Below are 26,237 nucleotides of genomic sequence, written 5' to 3'. Positions count from 1 at the left end.
AGGGGAGATGTGGAGGGGGGAGGGGAGGGAAGAGGGGAAGGGAGGGAAGGGAAAGGAAGAAGAAAGGCTGGGAAGGGAGGGGAGGGGAGGGGCAAAGAAACCAGCCATATGATCCAGTTACCTCCCACTAGGTCCCACCTCCGACGCTGGGAATTACAATTCCCCATGAGATTTGGGTAGGGATACGTATCCAAGCCATATCATCAACTATTTTTGCAACTGCTATGTGAGTCTAAAATTATTTCAAATTAAATCTAAAGGCAAAACCCATCAAACTTAGAAATTATTATGTGATTTAAAGTCCCAGTCTCTCTCATTCTGTGTGTGGGTGTATACATTACATGTATATATCTCAGATAGCTAAAGCATGTGCTTGTTTGACATAGGTGTGTTGCTGTTGTTTTAATTTTTATATACTTTTTAACTTTTCGAGACAGAGTCTCACTGTATCACCCAAGCTGAAGTGCAGTGACACGATCTCAACTCACTGCAACCTCTGCCTCCTGGGCTCAAGCAATTCTGCCTCAGCCTCCTGAGTAGCTGGAATCACAGGTGTGTGCTACCATGCCTGGTTAATTTTTGCCTTTTTAGTGGAGACGGGGTTTCACCATGTTGACCAGGCTGGTCTGGAATGCCTGACCTCAAGTGGTTCACCTGCCTCAGCCTCCCAAAGTGCTGGGAGCCACTGTGCCCAGTCTGACATCTTTTTTATGGATTTCGAAATATGAATGTATTTACATTGTTTGAAAGTTCATAGTGTATATAAAATTGAAGATAGGATCCTGAAATATGTATGAAAGCATTATAATGCATAGGTGTTTGTGTGAAACATAGATAGATTGTATCTGAGTAAAAGAAATGACAGTAGAATACTAATATCAAAACTATATAAATAAGATGACAGGATCCCAAAGTATAATTTTGTTTGCTTTTTGCACTAACAAAATATTACCACATCTAAATAAATGAAAAACACGTTATGAATGGCATATGCTTTTTCCATCGATTTAATTTTTGCTAAGAAATATAAAATGTTTTAGAATTTTTATGTAATTCATAAATGTTTCCTTCATATTTATAATAATACTTAAATATGGAAATGAATACATCGTCTCAAATAACACTGAGTTTATTCTTGGAATATCTTTTTTTTTCTGTTAGAGATTTTCTTTCATTTTCTTTTTATTTTTCCCCAGGATGCTATCATTCCTACCTTTCTCCTGGTTTGTTTCACAGGATATTTTCCAACGAGAACTTGAATAAAATAGACTTAATTACCACTGTTTTATTATCAAAATAAGCTAATGACTATTAAGTCTTCCTCCTTGATTTGAGGACTTTTTGATACACTTATTCAAAAAGGCAGATTCAAAATAAGCTCTCTACTGTTTTATTCCTCAGAATCTTTGTTTGTATGTAATTGGCTAACAAAACCCATTGCTTATTAGCTTTGTCTCAGTGCTAAAAGCAATAGTCCTAAAAATTATTGCAAACCTGCATCTATCTCTCCTGATTACTCCAGGAGGAAAACAAAACAAAACAGAACAAAGAAAAGAAAAGCTTGCTCTGGATAACATTTGATGACAATAGCTTTACATCAGAGGACTTACTTATCTTCAATGTGTGCTTATTCCTCATGTCACTTTTTCTTCCCCTTAATTGAGGAAAATGTGTTCAGAAGTTAAAGTGGTGGCCATCTATTTAAAGTTTTAAATTATTCAGCTTAGAAAGCAAATAAAATTTTCATATGTACAAGGGAATATAGCATCACTCAAGTAATACCCATCACATTGCACAGGAAGTGGATAATCTTTCCTGATAAAAGAAAGCATTAAAGATGGAAACTGTATAGATCTTCTGTAAATCAGAAGCTCTATAACCAGCTACTTAACTTAAATTCTAAAAACAACTCAATGTTTGTATGTAAATGACACCAATACAACAAACATATTTCTTCAGTTAAGTCAGTTATGTTAATTTGTTGAAAAGAATCTGTTAAATGAATCATTTATCATCCCATAAACAAAACATACGGTGATAATTGTGCAAATCATTATTTCAACTTATTGAGTTGCCAAAGTATGAACAAAAGGCATCCTGCATCTTCATTTTAGGTTAAGTAATTTGGTTCTCACAGATTGAAATTTTCATTTAAAAAGATTTCCCTTTTCAATAGTATATAAAGTGAATTAGAGGAGAGACTGGAAGCAGGGAGAGCATTCTGAGAGCTGTCAGGGGAGTAGGAAGGTTTGGCCAGATACAGTGGCCACACGCGTGAAAAGCCATTACTGGAGAGGCAGGACCGCCAGCACCTGTGACATTGTGAAGGTGAGTGAGGAAGAACAAGAGCCATGGATGCAACAGAGATTCTGGCTGGAGGACTAGGAGGATGGCAGCATCAGCAAATGGTGTGGGAGGACAATAGAAAATAAACACAGTTTTGATGATAAAAAGACATTTTTTAAACATCTTGCAGCCATTTAAATAAAGATGTTTAATAGAAAGTTGGAAATTCAGGCCTAGATCTCAAAATCCAACTTAGAGCTGGAGATGTGGATATGGGAATCAATCTCCAATATTTGGATTGGAATGAGACTTCCTAGAAGGAGGTTGGGTTGAAAAAGTCCGCAATTCTTGTGCCAGAATACAAATGGGATCAGTCTCATGGAGAAAAGGCATTACAAGGATACCAACTGCACCAAAAAGATTCCCTAGGGTTAAAACTAATAAAGAAGGCTTAGATTTCATTTTATTAGTGCAGGAGACTAAATGTAGGGCAATAGAAGAGAGATGGAAATGTACTTCTATCCTTGGAAGTTGGATATGAAATTGTCTCTTTAAGGAGTTTGGGAGGTCAATAAAAATAATGCAATATTGCAATTGAAGAAGTGAACTGGAAAGGTGAGTTAGTTAAAAGACATTTGGTGGAGTTTTTGTTTTCTTTATTTTTTCTCTGAAATCAAGACTTTAGGCTTGTTTCGTTGAAAGAGTTGAGGTCGAGAGAGATGTTAAGGAATACAGGGGCATCATAGAGGTATAGCTAATGGAACAAGGGAGAAAAGAGTTGGATGAGAAGATGGGAATAAACAGCCCAAGTAGGATTTCTCCCTTGTTGGGCTGTGGAAGAAAGCCAGTTGGGTAGTAGATTGTGGCTAGACCACACTTTATTAATCCGTTTGTCAATAAATACACATTTGAGATATTTCTAGATTGGACTGATTATGCATAAAGCAACCAGGCTCTCAGGAGGTCAGAAAATAATTCTAGGTAGTGAAGGAAACAGATAATAACAGCAAAATATTCTTGTTGAACTTACATTTGAAGACAAAAAAAGCAGATGATGTCACCTGTGAGGAAGTAGCAAGAACAACATGACCTTTAATAATCCATAGAAGAAGAAAACAAATCCAATGAAGATAAAGAGAAGAAATCAGAGATCAAACAGACATGTGCAAAATAAGATATGTTCTTGAATGAGAAAGATTCCAGGAGAAGATGACTAAGGGAAATATTCAAGAAAAATTGTTTTAAAAGATTACTGCATTATCATCAGTTATTTCATTGTGAGTGATTTTTCTGATTTGTTCCAAAAGAAGAAACAGCAATGAACAAATTGCTAAAGCTTAAAGAGAGCATGGAAGAGGAGGGAAAAACAGAGCAAACACCATTTATTTGAGAAGTTTTGCAGTGAAAGGGAATAGAAAATTAGGCATAGTACAAACGGAGAAACATAATGTAAAAAGGGTTTTTTTTTCCTTCCCATGAAAGATGAAATCCAAGTATATTGGAAAAAAACGGCTTCTGTAGACCTAGGAATTGTCACTTATTTTGACCCTTCTATATTCTGAAGAAACATTACCTTGAGAATATATTATCATGCAATAGATAATAAAAATGGATGCATATTAAATTGAGGAAGAGTAAAGTTATTAATCCTCAACTCAGACATTACATGTAGTATTAGAATTATTAATATTTCATGGCATAAATTTATCCAACTGAAGAATCTCACATTTTGAAAAAGATAAAATTGAAAGATGGTAATTTACCTTGCTATCACAAATAATTCTCACATTAACTAAAACTTGATAATTTTGTTAATTGTATGCTTATAAAAAGCACTTGGTTCCACATTTAGAAAAATATTTTATCCCAGGTACTTTCCAAGGAGTATATTATCATATTTGCTGCCATTAATACTTATCAAAAAACCTGCGAAAAGCAATGGTTTTGGAAAATAACCTGAGGGCAATGCAATCTGTTCTTCTAGATACTGTAAACAATGTCTAGAGTAAGCTTGTCAGTAGGGAGCTGAACACCTGCATCAAAAGTATTGGTTAAATTTGTGTTTGCTGAATTGAGGTTTGGCATTTTTCCATGGGGCTACATTGAGGAAAACTATATTGTATTTCCTATGAAATTTGTTGCTGACTTTATACAGATATTCTTGAACACTTCATTCTTTATGTAGCATAGTTTCTTTTATGTGAGGATTTGGGAGGTTTCTTTCTGGACTCAGTGCCTTGAGTATTATGCCTCTTCAAGCAACTCGTTAGATTTTATTTTAACAGGTAAGATGAACCTTGCAACTAATTCTGTCTGCAATTATGTGATATGCCAGAAATTTTAAAGCCAAATTTTTAGACACCCTCCTATACAACATTGTTTTTGGTTTTTCATATCTTTTTCAAACTAGCATATAGGTAAGTATCTTTAATCAATTTGTAGAGAAATAAGTTCATTTAATGGCAAAGTTTTTTTTCCCCAGTATCTTCTTATTTCCTGTTCCACTCTCCCTTTATACTTTTATATCCATTTGTTCACCTATCAACTTAGAAAGTACCTATTGGTTAATGACTTCTTGGGTCAATTACTAGTTAGCTACCTTACTTTTCCACACACCTGACCTATTTTTAGAAGTTATATTAAGACCAGTCGTGATGGCTCATGTCTGTAATCCTAGCAGTTTAACAGGCCAAGGTGGGAGGATGGCTTGAGCCCATGAGTTTGAGGCTGCAGTGAGCTGTTATTATACCACTGCACTTCAGCCTGGGCTACAGAGCAAGACCCTGTCTCAAAAAAATATTTTTAATTCTCTATTGATTAATGTTGTTATATTTAATAATATGCTTTCAAATTGGTCTACTCTTTTGTCAAATTTGGTAATATCATTTGACTCTTCACTTGGAAGATGAGTATATTATTTGCCATGTCCTTCCTTCTACATTTTCTTATCCATTTCTACCTCCAAACCTCTCCCTCTTAGGTTGTATTTTAACATTGCTAAGATTCATAATGTTACATTTGTTTTTCTTAGTTTGTCTAAATATTTATTTAAAACATCACAAAATGGGTAGCATTTATCTAATTATTTTCATCCTTTCTTATGACTTGACATGAAGGATAAAGAAAAAAAGGAAGTTTGGAAAGAAAAATAATATATTTGAAACAAATTTAAAATAGATTTCTGATGCTATATTAGATTATCATCTGAAAAAATTATTTTGTCAATATCTCAGAAATTCAAATATGCATCCACTCTGTCACCCAGAAATTCTTCTCCTAGGCATTTATAACAAAGGCTCACAGCAATTTTATTTATACTAGTAAAAAAAAACCAGAAATATCCCAGTATCTATCAATACAAAAATAGATACAGGTTATACTAAACTTATACAATGAAATAGTACACAGAAAAATGGAAATGTGCTACTAATAGTAACAATATGGGGAAATCTTAATGAAATTATTCTGAGTGATAGAAGCCAGTGATGTTTGATTACTTTATTATGAAGCTCAAAAAGTCACAATTTGCTAGGTGCAGAGGCCCTTGCCTGTAATTCCAGCACTTTGGGAGGCCAGGGTGGGCAGATCACTTGAGGTCAGGAGTTCGAGACCAGCCTGGGCAATGTGGGTGAACCCCATCTCTACTAAAAATACAAAAATTAGGCTGGGCGCGGTGGCTCAAGCCTGTAATCTCGGCACTTTGGGAGGCCGAGACGGGCAGATCACGAGGTCAGGAGATCGAGACCATCCTGGCTATCACGGTGAAACCCCGTCTCTACTAAAAAATACAAAAAACTAGCCAGGCGAGATGGCGGGCGCCTGCAGTTCCAGCTACTCGGGAGGCTGAGGCAGGAGAATGGCGTAAACCCAGGAGGCGGAGCTTGCAGTGAGCTGAGATCTAGCCACTGCACCCCAGCCTGGGCGACAGAGCCAGACTCCGTCTCAAAAAAAAAAAAAAAAAAAAAAAAAAAAAATACAAAAATTAGCCAGGCATGGTGGCCCGTGCCTATAGTCCCAGCTACTCAGGAGGCTGAGGTGGAAGAATAATTTGAACCTGGGAGATGGAGGTTGCTGTGAGCTGAGACCATGCCACTGCACTCTAGACAAGACTGGACAACAGAACAAGACTCTGTCAAAACAAAAGGCAAAATTAACTATGGTTATAGAAATCAGAAAAGTTGTATGCATAGGGTGAGGAGTGGCATTAATTGAAAAGATATTTACTGAGGGGATCGATGAGACTAATTTCTGGGATAATAAAGCGTTCTATATCTTGATAGGGAGTGAGGATCACATGGGTCAATACATTTCTCAAAACCAATCAAATTATTCACTTGTTTTCAGTTTACTGTATTAAAAATTATTATCATTCTCTTTTTAAAAAATGGCATATTGCTCTCTGAACAGCCTGCAGTTTCATTGAGAGATCAAATAATAAACATTGTAATTTTACTCTTCATTATAATAAGTATTATGATATAGGTAAGCACAGAATTTCAAGATGAGCATCATGTAACCTCACTATACATTTATCAAATATGTTTCACTTTCCTTCCGTGGCACATATTCCAGTCTCTTGGACACTGAGGTTATGATTAGTATGATACATGACCAATGGAATGTGTGCAGAAGTGATATTTTCTCTATCAAATCTGGCCATAAACCCTAAGTTCATTCCTATATGTTTTGTCTTCTGTTTCTGTGGTGGACTTGAGAATCAGATGTTGATGACGAGAACCAAATGAAGTGAGCCTGGATCCCTTGAATGACTGTGTGGAACAGTGCTCCTCTGCCCTTTTCCTTCTATACTGAAATGAGATGTGGGCAAAAAACAATCATGTATTACAGTAAACCACTGGAAAGAAGGAAACAAGAAAGGAGGGAAGGAAGGAAAAAAAAAGATGGAAGGAAGGAAAGAGAGAAAGAGAAAAAAAGAAGAGAGGAAAAGGAAGGAAGTTGGAGAGAAGGAAGAAGAGGGAGTCAGAGAGTAAGAAAGGAATCCATCGTTCTTCTGCCAGGGACTTAGACTGGAGATAAATAAACTGTGGGAGGCAGTAAAGCCATTAAAAAGACGGTCCACTGGTTGAGTAGGCTGAGAACAAATGATCACAAAGTATGAAACCTATTGAATACCATCATCACGTGATGCCCCTAAAGAATAAACAGAAGGAATCAAGAATCAGGTTTTTAAGATTTTACTTTATTTTCAAAGTCAAATTATTGCTTGCAAAGTAATACTGTTCTTAATTAATGCTTCTAGTATGATGATTCTAAAACGCTTTCAGAATATTGACAAAATTAAGAAGACAAGATGTATTTATTTGGGTCACAAGCAGTAGGGTCCAAAGAGGATATTACTGCATTATATATATATGGAATATGTTTGCATGTCTCACAATGTTTGACATGGTTTTGCAATCAAAAAGAGTATATTTTTAGCAGAGTTCAAGTGAATTACCCAAGTGAACAAGCTAGATATGATTGGGGTAGGGGGTTAATTTTTACATCTCTCGTAGCAATTCTCTCCAGATTTTTGCATGATTGTTTTCTTTTTATCCTGTGATCTCTGACACCTAGCCACATTACATAATTATAATGGCATCCCCCTACAACTAGGAAAACCTTATACATTACCCTGGTGTCTTTCTGAGTCAGTCTAGCATGCTCTATTTTTTTTTTCCTGTAAGATATTACCAAATATATGGTTTTTAACTAGCAATGCTAACATAACTGGTTTTTGTGCATCCACAAATAACAAGAGCCTATGAAATGTAAATAGATGAGAATTTGGAAATACACATTTATATTCATTTACTTAAGCACATGTATTGACCACTGAACACTATGGTCATCAGATACACAGGAACCAAAGAGCTGTGGTCTGAAACCTCACAGCTTACTTACATACTTCTGAATCAGTCAGGGAGTTAATCAAAAACATAATGAAGTCATCACAATTGAGTGAAGAGAAAAAGAAACAAAGGATGCTCTTGATACAGGCAAACTCCCAAATTGGGGCTTAGCCAGGAGAGTTACTGGCTTCATACAGGAAAGCATTCAAGAGTGAGCTGACAGAGTAAAGTGCGAGCAAAGCAAGTTTATTAGAGGAACAGAGTAGGGAAAAATGACTGCTCCATAGACAGAGCAGGACATATGCAGAGTAGCACTTGTAGATTGCTGGCTAGCTATATTTATAGCTACTCCTTAATTACATGCTATAAGGGCCAGGTAATTCATGAATTTTCTAGAAAAGGAGTGGGGACTTCCCGGAACCAAGGATTCCTCTCTTTTTATACCATGTAAGGTAATTTCCTGGCATTGTCATGGCATTTGTAAACTGTCATGGTGCTGGTAGGAGTGCCTTTTAGTGTGCTAATGAATTATAATTGGCGGATAATGAACAGTGAGGACAACTAGAGGTTGCTTTCTTTGCCATCTTGGTTTTAGCTGGTTTATTTACTGCATTTGAAACAGGACTTTTCCCTTTTCCCCCTCACAGGGTGTGTGATAGGGCTGTGGCTCACTTCTTCAGTGATACCCTGCTCAAACCCGTAGTGGGAGCATGCAGAGGGGCAGGTCATGGAGCCTCAAACCCGTAGTGGGAGCATGCAGATGGGCAGGTCATGGAACTCCAACCCCTTGGCGATATCTAGGGTTTAGTGTTTACAGCTCCTGAAGCCCCAGTGGGTGGGTGTGTTACCTTGTTCTCTTTTAGTTTTGCCATATGCAGGTGGCTTGTGTTAATCAGCTCAATTAGACCCCCTGCCTTATTGCAAAGACAGAGGGCTTTCTGTATCCTGGGTTCTTGCCTTGGTGTACCAGAAAAATCAGATCACACGTGGACTTGGAGAATGGGTATAAGGTTTTATTGAGTGGGGGCAGGTGTCAGCGAGGTGGATGGCAAGGTCAGAAGAGGGATGGAGTGGGAACGTGGTCTTCCCCTGGATCTGTGCCACCCAGCTACCGGACTCTCCTCCAACTGCCCTCGGTCGAATTCCAGTGTGCTCTTCCACTCCTCTTCTCCTCTCGATGTCCAGACACTTGTGTCTGTGTCCGCTATAGGGTCTCGGGGTTTTTATAGGCACAGGATGAGGGGTGTGCCGGCCGGAGTGGTCTTGGAAAATGCAACATTTGAGCGCAAAAACAGGAATGCCTGTCTGCACTTAGTTCCCTGGGCACAGGCCTGAGGGTGGAGCCCTCGCCAAGGACCCTGCCCTTCTGGATCCAGCACTTCTCTGCCCCCCTCCCATATCGCATTCTGTTTTGACTAGATCCTGCTTTGATCAGTAGAGTCCTGACTGGTACTCAGAAAAATAGTCCTGCTGATCTCCTACTATGAGGCACCCTATGGAATGAGGGGATTGAGGGGTGGTGAGGCGAGGTCCCTCCTGTCAGGAAGTGCTGTCTGAGCTGATTCCTACAGGATGTGGGAGGCCAGCCAGATAAAACTGATGAGCAGAGACTCCAGGGGAAGAGGCCAAATTGGAAGGGTAACAGGTGCAGTATTTTGTGAAGGTCCTTCGTATCTTCCTGCCTCAGCAGGGAATATAGCTAGTCCTGGAAACTCACATCAAGGCCGCAAAATGGAAAATCTATTTCAACATTTTGGTATAAGTTGTTAGCATGGGAAAAATAAAATCTAAAATCTTTCAAGAAATAAAATTTCAATTAAAGGGACGTGATTATCATGATCACAAGTTTAGTACATTAACGTAAAGAATAGTCAATATGTGTTTCAATGCCACAAAGTCATTTTATGTTTTAAGCAAATAAGATCTCTCACTTTAGGAAACATTCAAGTCATTCTTGTTGTTTCCCTCACATAATTTGCCACCTGTGAGACCTGTTGTCAGTACGCAAAAAGCTCTTCCTAGATTTACTTACACAATAGCTAATTGTTTTAGGCACTTTTTTTAGTCTTAAGGAAAACCTTTACTTGAAGATGTGGAGTCTCATTCATTCGCTATAGGAGCTTGTGATCTTTTATGTTAGGTCTCCTAAAAAATGAGGTTTTAGTTAGGAATAAATATATTTTATTCTCATCAGAATAATTTTTGTTACACTTCAAACCCATAATAGTACATTTGAGGAAAAAATGTTAGTTCATGCATCAAACATAGCATACCTCTAATACTTTATATAGTCTCCTCCAGTTTGGTAAATTATATGCTCCAAGTGATTACAAAATACTTTTCTAAAGTTTACTGGTTCTTAAATGTCAACTGGCTGGAGCGTCTTAGCCTTGTGCATCCTATCTAACTTGCAAGAAAGATTTAATTTCAAAGCCTCTTAGTCCATGGGCTGGCAAACTGTAGCCCATGGGAGAAATCTTGTCACGCCTGTTCTTTTAAAGTTTGTGAACTGTGAATAATTTTTGCATTTCACAAGTGTATTTTAAAAAACAGAATAATAATATGGGACAGAGGGGCATGTGACCTGCAAAGCCTAAAATATTTACTGTCTGGTACTTTGCAGAAATGCTTTGCTTCACTACCTCTTAGACCATCTGTAATACTGTTTTAGCTGGAAAAAATAGTGCACCTAGTGGAAAATATTCAGTTATTGAAACTTCAGTCATGTTTACTCAAATTAACATTGTGGATGACTTACAATATGTTTTTAAAAAGTTCTAAATTTTGGTATATAGTTGCACAATTTATAAGACAAGAACTCTAAAAGTAGAACCATAGGTTTAGCGTTTTATTATATTGATTTTAGCTTTCCTTAACATCAAGCTTTGTGAGATACATATATGCTATCTTAATTATAATAATAAACCCTATTCTAAGCATGTATACAAATCACTGCCTCTAAGAGACATTTAATAGCAAGAACATGAAATTCACAATTTGTTGTATATGGATTTTTTTTTTTTTTTTTTTTTTTTTTTTTTTTTTTTTTTTTTTTTTTTGAGACGGAGTCTCGCTCTGTCGCCCAGGCTGGAGTGCAGTGGCCAGATCTCAGCTCACTGCAAGCTCAGCTTCCCGGGCTCCCGTCGTTCTCCTGCCTCAGCCTCCCGAGTAGCTGGGCCTACAGGCGCCGCCACCTCGCCCGGCTAGTGTTTTTGTATTTTTTTTAGTAGAGATGGGGTTTCACCGGGTTAGCCAGGATGGTCTCGATCTCCTGACCTCGTGATCCGCCCGTCTGGGCCTCCCAAAATGCTGGGATTACAGGCTTGAGCCACCGCGCCCGGCCGTATATGGATTTTTTATTATTTAAATGATAAATTTGGCTGGCATTTTTTATGTATCTTCAAAGCACTTGTTGCATACTATTTGTCTAAATGAAAGTTTAATTATAAAGTATATTGTTCTATGCATATTGTTCTGTGCAAAAAAGATTCAACTTTGCTTTAAGTTTTTAATTTCTGAAGGTTTTTAATTTCTGATGCAGGTTTCAAGTCTTAAAGATTTTATAAAAACTCAGCTGTATATCTTCTTTTTCACTTTCACACCTATACGAAAAACTATAAATGATTTTTTAAAAGAGTCAAATGATATGAAAAAAAGCTTCTTTTCAAGACCTATGACAGTTTATTCTTTACTTTAGCATTTACTAAATAAGATGCCCCCTAGCTGACAAATTCTTCTTTCCTTTTAGGAAACAGTGTCATTCAAACTTTTAAATTACTTGTATTAAAACTGCAGAGGAGTTTGGGTGCTGATAATCACAAAAGAAGCTTGATTTAGGTAAATGTATGAGAAAACATAGTATTGATTTTGTAAAAATTTGTTGAAATAAAAAATAGAGGCCGGGCGCAGTGGCTTAGGCCTGTAATGCCAGCATTGTGGGAGGCCGAGGCGGGCGGATCACGAGGTCAGGAAATCGAGAGCATCCTGGCTAACATGGTGAAACCCCGTCTCTACTAAAAAAATACAAAAAACTAGCCGGGCGGGGTGGCGGGCGCCTGTAGTCCTGGCTACTCGGGAGGCTGAGGCAGGAGAATGGCGTGAACCCAGAAGGCGGAGCTTGTAGTGAGCCGAGCTCGCGCCACTGCACTCCAGCCTGGGTGAGAACCAGATTCCGTCTCAAAAAAAAGAAAAAAAGAAAAAAAAATAGAGAAGTAAAATATGAAAACATGATGTACTAATAAATAGGCCAGAAATCAAATGTACATCTAAAAAGTGATATGATAAAAATTATCCATCAGAATTTGATATTCAAATATATAATAATAAATACCAAAAATAAAATATATTGCATATAAATGGGAAGATATTTATTTCTGGTTGACAATTTGACTCTCAAATGAAGAGAGTGGAAGAACTTGTTACTTTGTCCCGAGTTTGTCTTTACTAGGTATTCGGCATCCAATTTTTTTTTTCTTTTTTTTTTTTTCTTTTTTTTTTTTGAGATGGAGTCTCACTCTGTTGCCCAAGCTGGAGTGCAGTGGCACGATCTTGGCTGACTGAAACCTCCACCTCCCAGGTTCAAATGATTCTCCTGCCTCAGCCTCCTGAGTAGCTGGGATTACAGGTGCCCGCCACCGCACCTGGCTAATTTTTTGTATTTTTAGCGGAGACGGGGTTTCACCATGTTGTCCAACTTCTCTGAGTCTGTTTCCTGATTTGAAAAAATAGCATCCCTGACAAACAATAGAGTATACTAGAACCCTTTAAATAATAGATTTATAAATGTTAGACTTTTTATTAAATCAATGGCTACACCTCCTTTTATGTTTCCTACCTTACCAAATACTGATATTTATGGAGACATTTCACATATATTTACACCTTTGTATTCAAGACAATCGACGGTTCACGCCTATGGCATTCTTTTGAAATGTTTAAAGTTTCAGTTAGGAAAACGTCTTAAATCTCAACATGCTTGGATAAAGGAAGTGGAAAAATCACAGTCTATTGGTGGACACCTATAGTCCTAGCTACTCAGGAGGCTAAGGAGAGAGGATCGTTTGATCACAGGAATTCAAGGGTTGCAGTTAGCTCTGACTGTGCCACTGTACTCTAGCCTGGGTGACAGAGCGAGACCCTGTCTCTTAAAAAAATACATAATCATAAAAATAATAATAGAAGTACAAACTATTGATGTAGAGAATCCTGAAGAAAATATATAGCATGCATTTTTCCATAAGTAAAGCAAAGGTAAACCTTAGGTAAAACGCTGTTATCCTAAACCTCAAATGTCTACAACATCTTTTAATTTTGCTGGTGAAATCTCAAACCTCAAATGTCTACAACATCTTTTAATTTTGCTGGTGAAATCTCAAATGCAGTATTTCTAAATTTTCACTAATTATCTTCCCCTTCAAATATTGTTGTATTAGTCAATGTTATTTCAGTTGCTCAGCAACAAACAAATAAGGAAACAGATCAAATAATCCAAAGACCTTAGCAAGCTCTGGATTTAGATTCTCAAATGATGTCATCGCAGATGCGCTTACTTTGTCTTTCTCTGACTTTCACTCAAAATGGCCAACAGAAGCTCAGTGGGAAGAGCACCTCCTTTCCTAGAGTTTTGTTTGTTTTCTTCTGACTCGCCGTGCATTGGGGATCCCAAGGTGTGGTAGGTGTCCTGCTGCTCTTCCACACCACTGTTCCAAATCTCCCCTCCCTAAACAACCTCTGAAGCACTTCTGACCATATTATTTCAACTATCATTTTGTGTTTTGTATTATGCCATTGTCTTCTCCTATCTTCCTAGGAATTTCTCTTTTCTCAGAGAGGGGGATTTTAGTGCCCTCAGTGTTAAAAATTATAAGATGTATAACTTTTTTGCTTAAAACTCCCCAATAGATTGACTTCCAGCACACATACATGAAATCTGGAGCGTGATCACAATGTACAGGCCCTCCTTGTTCTGTTCTTGACCTCTCCATATTCTCCCGTGTTCATTCCTTCTCCACACTCTTCCAACAACACTGACATCCTTGCTGCCCCCACCAACAGGCACAGTATTCTCGTGCCATTTGCCTTTCTGGCCTTTGCATATACTATATATGTAATTGTATAATTATGATTTACATATAAAACATATATAACAATATGTACTTATTACATATAACATAGTGTCAGTATTATATATGTATGTATACATATATATGTGTGTGTATGTGTGAGATATATATATATATATATATATATAAAGGTTCAGGTGTACATGTGAAGGTTTGTTACACAGGTAAACTCTCATGTCACAGGGGTTTGTTGTATGGATTATTTCATCATCCAGGTATTAAGCCCAGTACCCAATAGTTATCCTTTCTGCTCATCTCCTTCCTTCTACCCTCCACTCTCCAGGAGACCCCAGTGTCTGTTGTTTCCTTCTTTGTTTATTAGTTCTCATCATTTAGCTCCCACTTATAAGTGAGAACATGTGGCATTTGGTTTTCTGCATTCTTTTGCTAAGGATAATAGACTCCAGCTCCATCTCATTCTTTTTTATTGCTGCATAATTTTCCACGATGTATATATAGCACATTTTCTTTCTCCAATCTGCGTTGATTCTATGTCTTTGCTCTTGTGAATAGTGCTACAATGAACATTTGCATGCATGTGTCTTCATGGTAGAATGATTTATATTCCTCTGAGTATATTCCCAGTAATGGGATTGCTGGGTCAAATGGTAGTTTTTCCTTTAGCTCTTTGAGGAATCGTCATACTGCTTTCCACAATGGTTGAACTAATTTCCATGCTCACCAACAGTGTGTAACTATTTCCTTTTCTCCAAAACCTAAATGTAAAACCCAAAATTATAAAAACTCTGGAAGACAACCTAGGCAATACCATCCTGGACATAGGAATGGGCAAAGATTTCATGCCAAAGACATGAAAAGCAATCATAACAAAGCAAAAATTGACAAATGGGGTCTAATTAAACTTAAGAGCTTCTGCACAGCAAAAGAAGCTATCAACAGAGTATAACAGACAACCTACAGAAATGGGAAAAAATATTTGCAAACTTTGCACCTGACAAAGGTCTAATATCCAGCATCGATAAGGAACTTAAACAAATTTACAAGAGTAAAACAACCCCACTGAAAAGTGGGCAAAGGATATGAACAGACACTTTTCAAAAGTGGCCAAAAAGCCTATGAAAAATAAGCTCACTATGTAGTTTAATAATATAAATGCCATGAAAACTGCAACTCTGTCTACATTGTTGATTTGAACAATATCTGCTACGTAGAAGACTCTCAAATATCCCCTGAGTGAATGAATAGTGAATGAATAAATACATAAGTAAATGTATGAATGAAACATTTTAGCAGAAGGGCTAAAACTGAGTCTCACTGAGTTAGGTGCCCACTCCTGGTGGTAAGGAGTAATGTCTGCCTCTCTAGCATCATATGGATTAAGAGTGAATTTTTTTTTTCTTTTTTTTTTTTTTTTTTGAGACAGGGTCTGGCTCTGTCACCCAGGCTGGAGTACAGTGGCATGATTTCAACTCACTGAAACCTCTGCCTCCTGGGTTCAAGTGATTCTCCTGCCTCAGCCTTCCAAGCAGCTGGGATTACAGGTGTGCATAACCACACCTGACTATTTTTTGTATTTTTAGTAGAGATCAGGTTCCAGCATGTTGGCCAGGCTGGGCTTGAACTCCTGACCTCAAGTGATCAGCCCACCTTGATCTCCCAAAGTGCTGGGATTACAAGTGTGAGCCACTGCACCCAGGCAAGAGTAGAATATTAAGCGTGAACTTTTTAAAGAAAATCCAGATACTATTACTCAAAGAGAAGAGGTTGCTGAGCAGTCAAGCAATAAATGTTGATCATATCATTCCCTCTCTTCCCTTTTCTGTCACCAACGCCTGCACGCTAATATCTTGGAATAGGTTGGTTATATCTTCTACTCCCTTCTTTCAAGATGTTAATAATTCTTCTTTTGGAATATCAGATCTGCCTTTTATTTATTTATTGCCCATGCCACCACATTGGTGTTCACCTTCAATTGCTTGTTGCTAATCTTCTTGCTCCCAGTATGTTTTCCCATTACCCTGGATCTCATCAATATGACTTTTATTGTTATTTCTTGAAACAACAACAACAACAGCAACAATGCATGCTATATTATTTTGTCGCTAATCAGACAGAACCTGTTAAAACATTTATGATGTTTTTCAACATAAATCCTTTCTTCCAGTCAGACTTGTGTCTTTATTCCTAATCCTGGTTGTCTAGTCCTGAACACCCTTGGTTCATGTTTCCTGAGAATCTACAATCTTAGTTCAAAAATTCGTTTTATAAATTAGCTCATCAAATCTTTTTGTGAGACATACAGGGCAAAGGAAAAGTATTTTTTTTTTAAGTCTTAGTGAAGTTACCCATATGGAGCAAAATTTCAGCGTAACTATCCCTGGACTCTGAGTCTTATACCCTAGGTCTGAAATCCTCCTTTATGCCAACCTATTCTTCAATATATCCTATGCCCTTTCTCTCTTGTCTTTCAAACACCACTCTGTCCTTCTGTGTAGCTGAGCTCTAACTCTGTAGAATTTGCCTGATTACATAGCCTCACAGAATTCCAAATAGAGGTAAAATTACTAGTTACATCATGTACTTCCATAGTTCCTTTTAATGCTGCATTTTGCAATATCTTTTCAGATTTTATTTTAGGGCTCATAAGATTGCACATGTCTTAGAGACAGTGTTTCAGGAGAGTTTTTTTGTTGTTTTTCTGAGTATTGACATAAAACCTAGCAACATGCTAAGCATATAGTTAATTTTCTTTTCTTTTCTTTTCTTTCTTTTTTTTTTTTTTTTTGAGACGGAGTCTCGCTCTGTTGCCCAAACTGGAGTGCAGTGGCCGGATCTAAGCTCACTGCAAGCTCCGCCTTTCGGGTTCACGCCATTCTCCTGCCTCAGCTTCCCGAATAGCTGCGACTATAGGCGCCCGCCACCTCATGCGGCTAGTTTTTTGTATTTTTTAGTAGAGACGGGGTTTCACCGGGTTAGCCAGGATGGTCTCGATCTCCTGACCTTGTGATCCGCCCGTCTCGGCCTCCCAAAGTGGTGGGATTACAGGCTTGAGCCACCGCGCCCGACCATATAGTTAATTTTCAAGTTAAAATTGTTTGGTGGCTTTTGTTGAGTATTATTTAAGTTCATGAATTTTGGATTAACCCCTATCCAATTGTTGATTTAATTCAAGTGATTTTGGTCAAGGATTCTAATTGTTCTTGCATTTGAAGTCAGAGAACCCAATAGAGATCTTACAATACAGCCATGGTTTAATTTAATACTTGGTTAGATTTTTAGATTCTCTGTAAAACTAAGAGCTGGTTAGAAAAGTTCCTACAAAGAAAATGTCTTTTTAGAAAGTTTTTTTTCTGATGAAATTGTGTCAGCAGGATGCAATGAGGATGCTCTATTAAATGTTAAAATGCAAGACCTACTGCTCAAATAGTTTTGCTTTATGGATTACAGAAGGGTATGGCTATTTTTAAAAGGCAGTGGTAGTATGCAACTCATTTGAGAAAACCAAGAGCACAGCAGGAATCATCACTAAAGAACATTCCAATTTTTAAAACATGTAATTGTCCATGTCATAGACTAAATATTATCCATTATGTGGATTGCTGGTACCATCTAAAGGTTATATAAAATTGTTTAAATGCAGGGGAAATTTTTCAATATACTTCTCATAATTACTAGGCCTTACATTACACATTTTGTATTTCAGAGCGCAAGAATTTGACAGGGGAATGAGGGTTAGGTGACAGATCTTCTACTACAAACTTACATTTGTGATGCTTGGATGAACTGAAGCCAGTGCTTTCAATTCCGAAGCTACTCTGTATTTTCTTTTTTTAATTAAAAACGTCTCTCGCTCTTTACTTTTTATTAGTAGTCTAACTTTAAAACATCATTATTAAAGAAAAATTTTTTAAAAGACCAAACTTCTGTTTTTAGATAGAAGCAAATTCAGTCCTTAGGCAAAGAAGACAACATACTAACAATGTAATATAATGCCTGTGTTGCATCTTTTCATGATTTAAAAAATAATTTTTAAAATTTCTATTTGTATTATTTTAAGATAATTTAAATCTAAAAGAGAATGCCTTCTAAAAGATAAGGCTAAAATCTCAAGTTATCTATTAAAGGGACCTTTAGAATGCATATTTATATGATTTTAAGATAATTTAAATAAACCTAAAAGAATATCTTCTAAAAAATAATGCTAAAGCCTCAACTTATCTATTATAGGGACATTTAAAATGTATATATGAAGCTGAAACTGCTAATGTTTAAAATAGTGCAAGCTTTCATTTATTTGAATTACATCCTCTAAAATATAATAGTTTCTTTCTTTAAATCTTCCCTGAATTATAACTTTATACTGACATTTTCTTTTTCATTAGATGGGTTTCTTCTGAGTACTTAGTCTACGGTTTCACACATCCCTGAATATCCCATATTATCTTGCTCTAACTTATGAAATAGATAGTTTGTAAATCTTTGTTGAATGATTTTTATGTATGCCTCCCAAAAAAATCCATTTGTTCTCCTCTGGGGGGTGGCGGGGGGAAAGACAATGTGAACTTTCAATATCAGATGAAATTCATGGATAATTATTCTTTTGACAGAATCTTCTATAATGAGAAAAATTGAATTAACATGTTTCTGATCCATTGAACAAATTCTCTAAATGTGTCTACTCCAATAAAAGGTAGAAAACCCTGACCTCTTCACAACGTGTTCAGTTGTTCTTCTTTATCTCACTAATGTTGAAATGTTATCTTTAAATTTCTAATGGTTTTATGGGAGAAAATGTGGAGGAGAATTTTAGAAAGCAAGACATACGGTTAGATTCTATAAAAATCATTTATTGTATAAATTAAATGCAAAATATTAGAACTCATTTAAATGTGTATGGAACACAACAGCCGGGGGGGCATTTAGTCTTTCATTCTTTCAACATATATTTACACGGATGAAAGGAACTATAGAAAATCTGATCTGTTTTCCATTTAAAACTGGACTTATTTTCAAATTAAAAGTAAGGAAGCAGTCGTCTTCAAATTATTTATGGTGTAAGAAATTGCAAGCCCTACCATTGGATGAGATTTGTGTTTATTCTAGCAGAGAACATGATTGTTTCTAAAGTATTTTTCCCAATTTTTAAAATACCATTTCCTTTTTAGGCATTTCCTGGAAATGTTAACTCTGATGGTGTGGTCCGGCATGAATTACAGCATCCTATTATCGCCCGCTATGTACGCATAGTGCCTCTGGATTGGAATGGAGAAGGTCGCATTGGACTCAGAATTGAAGTTTATGGCTGTTCTTACTGTGAGTATCATGTTGTTTAAATTTGTGGCAGGTTTTATCTTTATTTAAATAGTAAGCTGGTTTTTTAAAAATTATTTCACATTACTTGCTTTCTCTGACAATAAACTACCTTCTCATTTACATATGTGTGTATCTATGCATAGATACCTACATATATATAAAATATAAAAGGTTGTTTCCCTATTTGTATGTTATAAGTGTGTATTATAAACACACACAGAGACTAACAGACATGTCACTATATCTTAATTATACTTTAGGTTGAAGATTTGGAAACTTTTTTGTTCGATAGATTAAATAACAAAGCTTATTAATAAAATTGTCTTGTCTTATGAAATATTTAAAAAGGGGAAAGCTATATTGTTATCCATGTGTTTGGGTCTTTATGATGGGTTTTGAAAACATTTCGAAGAACTTCCTTCCAGTTCACTAAGTGTCTCTCTTCAGTTATGCGTATTCTTATACTAAAGCCAGCCACTGGATTTTAAAGTCAATGACGTTTTCTCTACCAAATTTAATTTATTTTTTCAAATCGATTTTGTCATCTAAAGAGGTTAGTTTCCCTTAAACATATTTTAAATCTCTCTTGTTATTTCTTCAATACATTATGCTTATATCTAAGGATTCCAACATATGAATTTGGGGGATTATAATTCTTCTGTCTATTGTTTCTGCTAGTTTTTGCAAATGGTAGTTGTTTTCTCCTACTCTCCTACCTCCCTCTTTTTCTTCTTATCCCCTTTGCCTGTCTGTCCTTTTTATCCTTATCCTTATGCTTATCCATATTCTTTACTGCGACCTCAATTTCTTTAAAATTTTATCTGTGGAAATTTGTTTGGGCCAAGGCTGATGGTGAATTCTTCTTGAGAGGATATATCTTTGCTTATTTGCTTCTGTGAAGGCGATACCAACACAGAACTGCTTTCAAGATTATCTCTAGTTGTGGTTGTTGTTTCTTTGTGAGACTGCTAGGCAGTATACATTTAATCTATGAACACATGATTTGCAAACATTGGCTTCAAAATATGAATTCCCTAGTAAAATATACTTTCCTCATTCCCGGAAATTTTTCTTCCTGCTGTTACAATTGCCTGGGGGAACAAAGAGGCTGGGTATCAACTAGGAGGGGGATTGGTTCCTCTGTGTTTTGCAAAAAGTCTCTTATTAGCCCGTTTCCTGCTCATTCCTATAAACCCACAAAAATGAGTTCACACTAAGCAGAAAATTTCAAATGCCTCCGTTGGACAAGCTTTCTAAAACACACTAGATACTTAGTATTTTATATAAAAGAATATAAGAAGCTTTCGCTTCTATATAAACTTAGTAACAGAAATTGGTCAAAATATCAGCTATAATAGTGCCCAAATACCATCTTATTAATTCATAGGCAATAGTGTTATGTGCAAACTACAAAAAAGCGGTTATGGAGGTCATTTAACAATTCTCAAAAACTGTTTATTTGGTTACCATTTTATTGTAGCAGATAAAATTAGTAGAGAGACAAAAGATTTAGTTCTTCAGGAGAATGTAGCTCTTTAGAAGGAAAATTTAGCATTTCTGGAGAGGCCCAAAAAGAGGTCTAACATAGATTAGAATCCTTGGTCATATGTGGTCTAGTCATTCATGAACAGAATGTCATGTTCACACATAGTCTTGCTCTCAGCGTAGCATCATGACGGGAAGGCCAGAACCAAATGTGATATAATTGTGACCAGCAAAAATTTTGTTAAGAACCATGTTTAGCTTTTAGTAAATAAATACAGACACACACACACACATATATAGATATATACACACACACATATATATACACACATACACACACATACATATATATATATATATATATATATAAATCTTTCATGGAGACTGTGTATGTGCAATTTATTTTATTAGCAATTATGTAATGAGCACTTTTCATGTATGATAAACGTATTAAATGGTAACATTACCACAGTAGATGAGAAAGACATGGTCTTTGAGAGATGAAGTGGGATAAATAATTTCATAGAGTTAATCATAATAAAAATAGTAAAAGTTAAAATGTACCCAAAAGCACATAGCCTGAGTGATAAGTCTGAAAGGGAAACCAGGTGGTCTGGTATAGTGCCAAAGCTCTCTATCACTGCTCTGTTTTTAGTCCCAGCAAAATGAGCACCCATCTGACCATCCACAGTTTAATCAAAACATCATATCAAGATGCCGCAACCACTGATCAGGCCTTCTCCCAGTTACTGTAACTCTTAAATGTAAAAATTCACCTGATTTGTATCACCATAGATTAGTTCTTGTTTTTCAAAAAATTTCATGCAGATGGGGTCATAAAAGATGCATTATTTTACACTTGACTTCTTTAGTTAAAAATCATATTTCTGAGAATTATCCATGCTGATATTAGAGACAGTGGTTTCTTTTCCTCAGTATGATTCTATCTTGTGAATATTCTATAATCATTTGTTTATTTCATGCTGACGAACGTTTGAGTTGTTTCTAGATGTTGGCTATTTCTAAAGAATTACTAAACATGTTTCTGTTGGGTATAGACCTGGGGGTGGTAATAACAAACTAGCATATATGTGTGTTCACCTTTGGCCAATAATGACACAAATTTTTCTGAATTGGTTATACCAATTCAAAGTCTCCAATGCAATTACCTAGAGTTCCTGATGCTTACAAATTAAGATATTTAGTATTGTTTAAAAGTTTAGCCATTCTGGTGAGTGTTTGTCATATCTCATTTTAGTTATGTTTCTGATTTTTAAAACAGGTTATGCTTATTTGTCATATGTATACCTTTTTTTAAGTGTTTGTTCAAGAATCTTGCTCATATTTCTATGGATTCCCACTTATCTATCTATTTATGTATCTATCATGTATCTATTCATAATCTATTTGATTGTTTTAAGTAGTTTTTGCAGGCTCTTCTTCATTCTCATTACAATTGCTAGACACATATTTATTTTTGAGGTGACTTGTTTTACAGTAATAATTTTATTTTTATTTTTTATTTTTTTTTTTGAGACGGAGTCTCGCTCTGTCGCCCAGGCTGGAGTGCAGTGGCTGCATCTCAGCTCACTGTAAGCTCTGCCTCCCAGGTTTACGCCATTCTCCTGCCTCAGCCTCCCAAGTAGCTGGGACTACATTAGCTGGGACTACAGGCGCCCGCCACCTCGCCCGGCTAGTTTTTTTTGTTTTTGTTTTTGTTTTTTAGTAGTGACGGGGTTTCACCATGTTAGCCAGGATGGTCTTGATCTCCTGACCTCGGAATCCACCCGTCTCGGCCTCCCAAAGTGCTGGGATTACAGGCTTGAGCCACAGCGTCCGGCCCAGTAATAATTTTAAAGCAAACATTGTCAATGAGGTCACTTAGAGTCCACAGGTGTGGACTTAAACTGTGACCACATGTTCTATCACTGTTACAAGTAGATTTATAAAGTTGTGAGTTTGTGCTGTCATGGGCTTTTCTATCAAGCCTGGGCTTTGACAATTACAAGAACAGAAGGAAAAATAACAAGCAAATCAGGAAGACAGACTTTTCTACTGTATAAGCCCCTTTGGGGGAAAATCATATAGGTTTGGGAAACTATATTAACATTTATATCAATGGATGCCAGTGGAGTAAGTAACTTAGCAACATAAAATTTAAAAAGTAGCATTTCAGTTGGATGTAGTAAGTTGGGTAATGGCCTCTCATAACATAAAGCCTTTATTCTTGAAAGTTGTAAGCATGTAAGTATTTGCAGTTGTGACTAAGTTAACAATCATGACAGGGAAAGACAATTTTACATTAGCCAGGTGGGCCCTAAGTGCAGTCACATGTATCCTTGTGAAAGGTAGGGCAGGGAGAGATTTCACAGATAGGAAGGGAGAGAATGTGAACACCTTGGAACCAGAGACTGGAGTGATGTGACGATAAGCCAAGGAATGCCAGCAGCTACCAGGAGAGGGAAAGGAAAGGGGCAGATTTTCTCTGGAGGGAATGTGATCTTGCCAACACATCGATTTCATTTAGTGACACCACTTTGGAACTTCTGACCTCCGAAGTTGTGAAAAAACAAATTTCTGTTATTTTAAGTCACTAAGTTTGGGATAATCTGTTATAGCAACAACATGAAACTAATACAAGAGTCAATATATTTTAGAAAAGAAAAGACAAAACTAGGCCTGAGCAATGTTCTCTGATAGAACTTTCTACAAAGATGTGGATGTTGTCAGTATGCTCTAGCCACTAACCGTGTGTGGCTATTAGCATGTGAAATGTAGCTAAGACAACTGTGGAACTAAATTTTTAATTTCATTTAATTTTTAATTCATTTGAATTCAAATTTAAATAATGTGACTACTGGCTAACATTGGACAGTGCAGCTTAGAGGAAACAAAGCATCTATTTTTTTCATGTCTTTTTATAACATGAAGGACCTATAAAAGTTAAGTGTCAGTCTCTATTTTTTTTCCTTAGTTTGAAAAACAAAAATATAATCATCCTGAAAACTGTCTTTACTGTCAATAATGTAATGACCAGTCATCTTACTAACCACACAGTTTTAGTCTGTTTTGTGTTACTGTAACAGAATATCTGGGACTCAGTAATCTAGAATGAACACAGGTCTATTTCTTACAGTTCTGGAGACTGGGGAGCTCAAGGTCAAGGGACATGCATCTGGCGAGGGCCTTCTTTTTGCATCATGTCATAATAGAAAACTGGGCCCTCATGACCTATTCATGTCTTAAAAGTCCCACCTCTCCACATTGTTGCATTGGGGGTTAAGTTTCCAAATATTGAACTCTGAAGGATGCGTTCATACCAGAGCATACACCAAATGTCCAGATAAGATGGTTTTCCATTTATTATTTGCGAAGAATGCAAATTACATTTATCTCTTTTCCAAGAAAAATATACGTGTTTGTATTTTAAAATATATATATGTTAAACATATTTGTTACGAAACACTTTCCAAAAGTTACTTCGATGTAAATTTTCTATACTAGAGTTCAAACTAGAAAGAGCCCTTAGAAGATGATACTCCGTGTTCCTGAGCTTAGTGAACTGTTGTCTCAAGAGCTTTCTTTTGATTTTTCAATGACAAAAGGAATCATAGAACTTTGAGTTGGGAAATGTAGATTAGACACAGCCCCCCATTATGCCCTCCCAGAGAATAGCAGTGCTGTGTCCTCTAGGGTCTCAGCAAGGAGAAACATCGTTTTGATCCTGCCTGTGGAAGAGAGATGAATTCTCTAATCTGTCTGGAAACTCCTGAGAGGGTGTACCTGGGATCTGTCTTAAACCTGCAAGTGAGACAATGGGACTTCTGTCACTGCGAAGTTCGCCCGAAAACTAGAGAGAGAGAAATCATCATGTGAGCACTGTTTCTGTTTGACCGTGAGTCTGGTGTAACTCCCCTTGTGTTTGCCATCTTTCCTCTGTGCAGTCCCTCCATGATCACTTTGTCATCTGAGAAATGAGGTACTTCTCAAGGTTGAAATAAGACGCTGACTCTATTCCAGGTGGAGAATTTCGTTCCAGGCCACTGCTTTGAAGCCTTTAGGGCTTCTATTGTTCCTATTTCCTGACTTGTCTTGAATATAATATGAATTCCAATTTCAATAAATCTAAACTCATTTTGAAACATTCTGCTTCCTCTACATTTGGTTTTCCCTCAAGTTTAGTTGAAACAAGTGCATTAAGTTATTTTTAAAACTTAGCAATATGTCCCACGCCTTTTGATTCAGTGAGCTTCCTCCCACAGCACAGACACTAATCTTCTTATGCGATACCAGTGGGACTTCATAAAGCAAAAGGAAGAGGTCTCAGATTAATAATTTCAAAAAATCATTTATGGCTGCATTACTCAAACATTCATTTTAAAAAGCCAAACACAGTGCATTGATTAAAGTACTGAGCATTTTTGATGGCAAATACTTAATTAGCTTTTAGCCAGAGTCCTCTTAAAAGTAAGGACAGCACCTTGGGAAACCAACGTACACGCAACGAACGTAATTTTTATATAGGCTTTTAATTTGGATGAATAAATAATAGAAACTGTATGTCACTCAATACAAATCATGATGGAAAATTATGTTGCTGCCTGAGAAAAAAACAAAACGTATCAGGAGAAGTTAAATACAAATAAATAAAAGACAGTGTGTGATTGATGGCACACCTGCATCTCTAGTGAGAATGCCCTCTTCTCAGGACACACACTAACTGCCCTCACTCTCATTCTGCTTAGACAAGAGACGCTGCCAAGTACAAATGTGTTCGTTTCCTGGGGTCTCTGTAAAATAGTTCTGCAATCTTAAGACAAAGTTTAAGACAATGGAAAGGTATTCTATCATGGTTCTAGAGGGCACAGTCTGAAGTCAAGTTGTTAGCAAGGGTAGTTCCTTCTGGAAGCTTGGAGAGAGAAACATTCCATGTCCCTCACCCATCTCCTGGTGGTGGCCAGAAGTCCTTGGCGTTCTTTGGCTCGTTGCTGCCTCATTTCAATCTCTGCCTTTGGGTTCACATTCACGTGAACTTCTTCGCTTTTGTCTGTGTCTCTGTGTCTTCACATAGCCTTCTTCTAAGGACATCGGTTATTGGAATTAGGATCTACCTGAAACCAGGATGACCTTATCTGAACAATCCACAATGACCGAATTTTGAAATAAGGCCATGCTTTGAGGTTTTGAGTGGACGTGGACTTTCAGAAACACTATTCAA

At 36.8% G+C, this 26,237-nt stretch overlaps 1 protein-coding gene across 1 annotated transcript in view; it reads left to right on the top strand.

Moving 5' to 3' along the window:
- Positions 1-26,237, top strand: part of CNTNAP2 (contactin associated protein like 2) — a 1,672,147-nt gene that overhangs the window by 237,942 nt on the left and 1,407,968 nt on the right. Inside the window, 1 exon segment of the mRNA XM_030933000.1 lies at positions 19,387-19,534. Within this exon segment, the coding sequence (XP_030788860.1) occupies positions 19,387-19,534 (148 nt within the window).

The sequence above is a fragment of the Rhinopithecus roxellana genome, chromosome 6 (genome assembly GCF_007565055.1).
Source record: "Rhinopithecus roxellana isolate Shanxi Qingling chromosome 6, ASM756505v1, whole genome shotgun sequence".
Lineage (NCBI taxonomy): Eukaryota > Metazoa > Chordata > Mammalia > Primates > Cercopithecidae > Rhinopithecus > Rhinopithecus roxellana.
The sequence above is the reverse complement of the archived record's forward strand: the minus strand, read 5'-3'. Positions and strand labels throughout refer to the sequence as shown.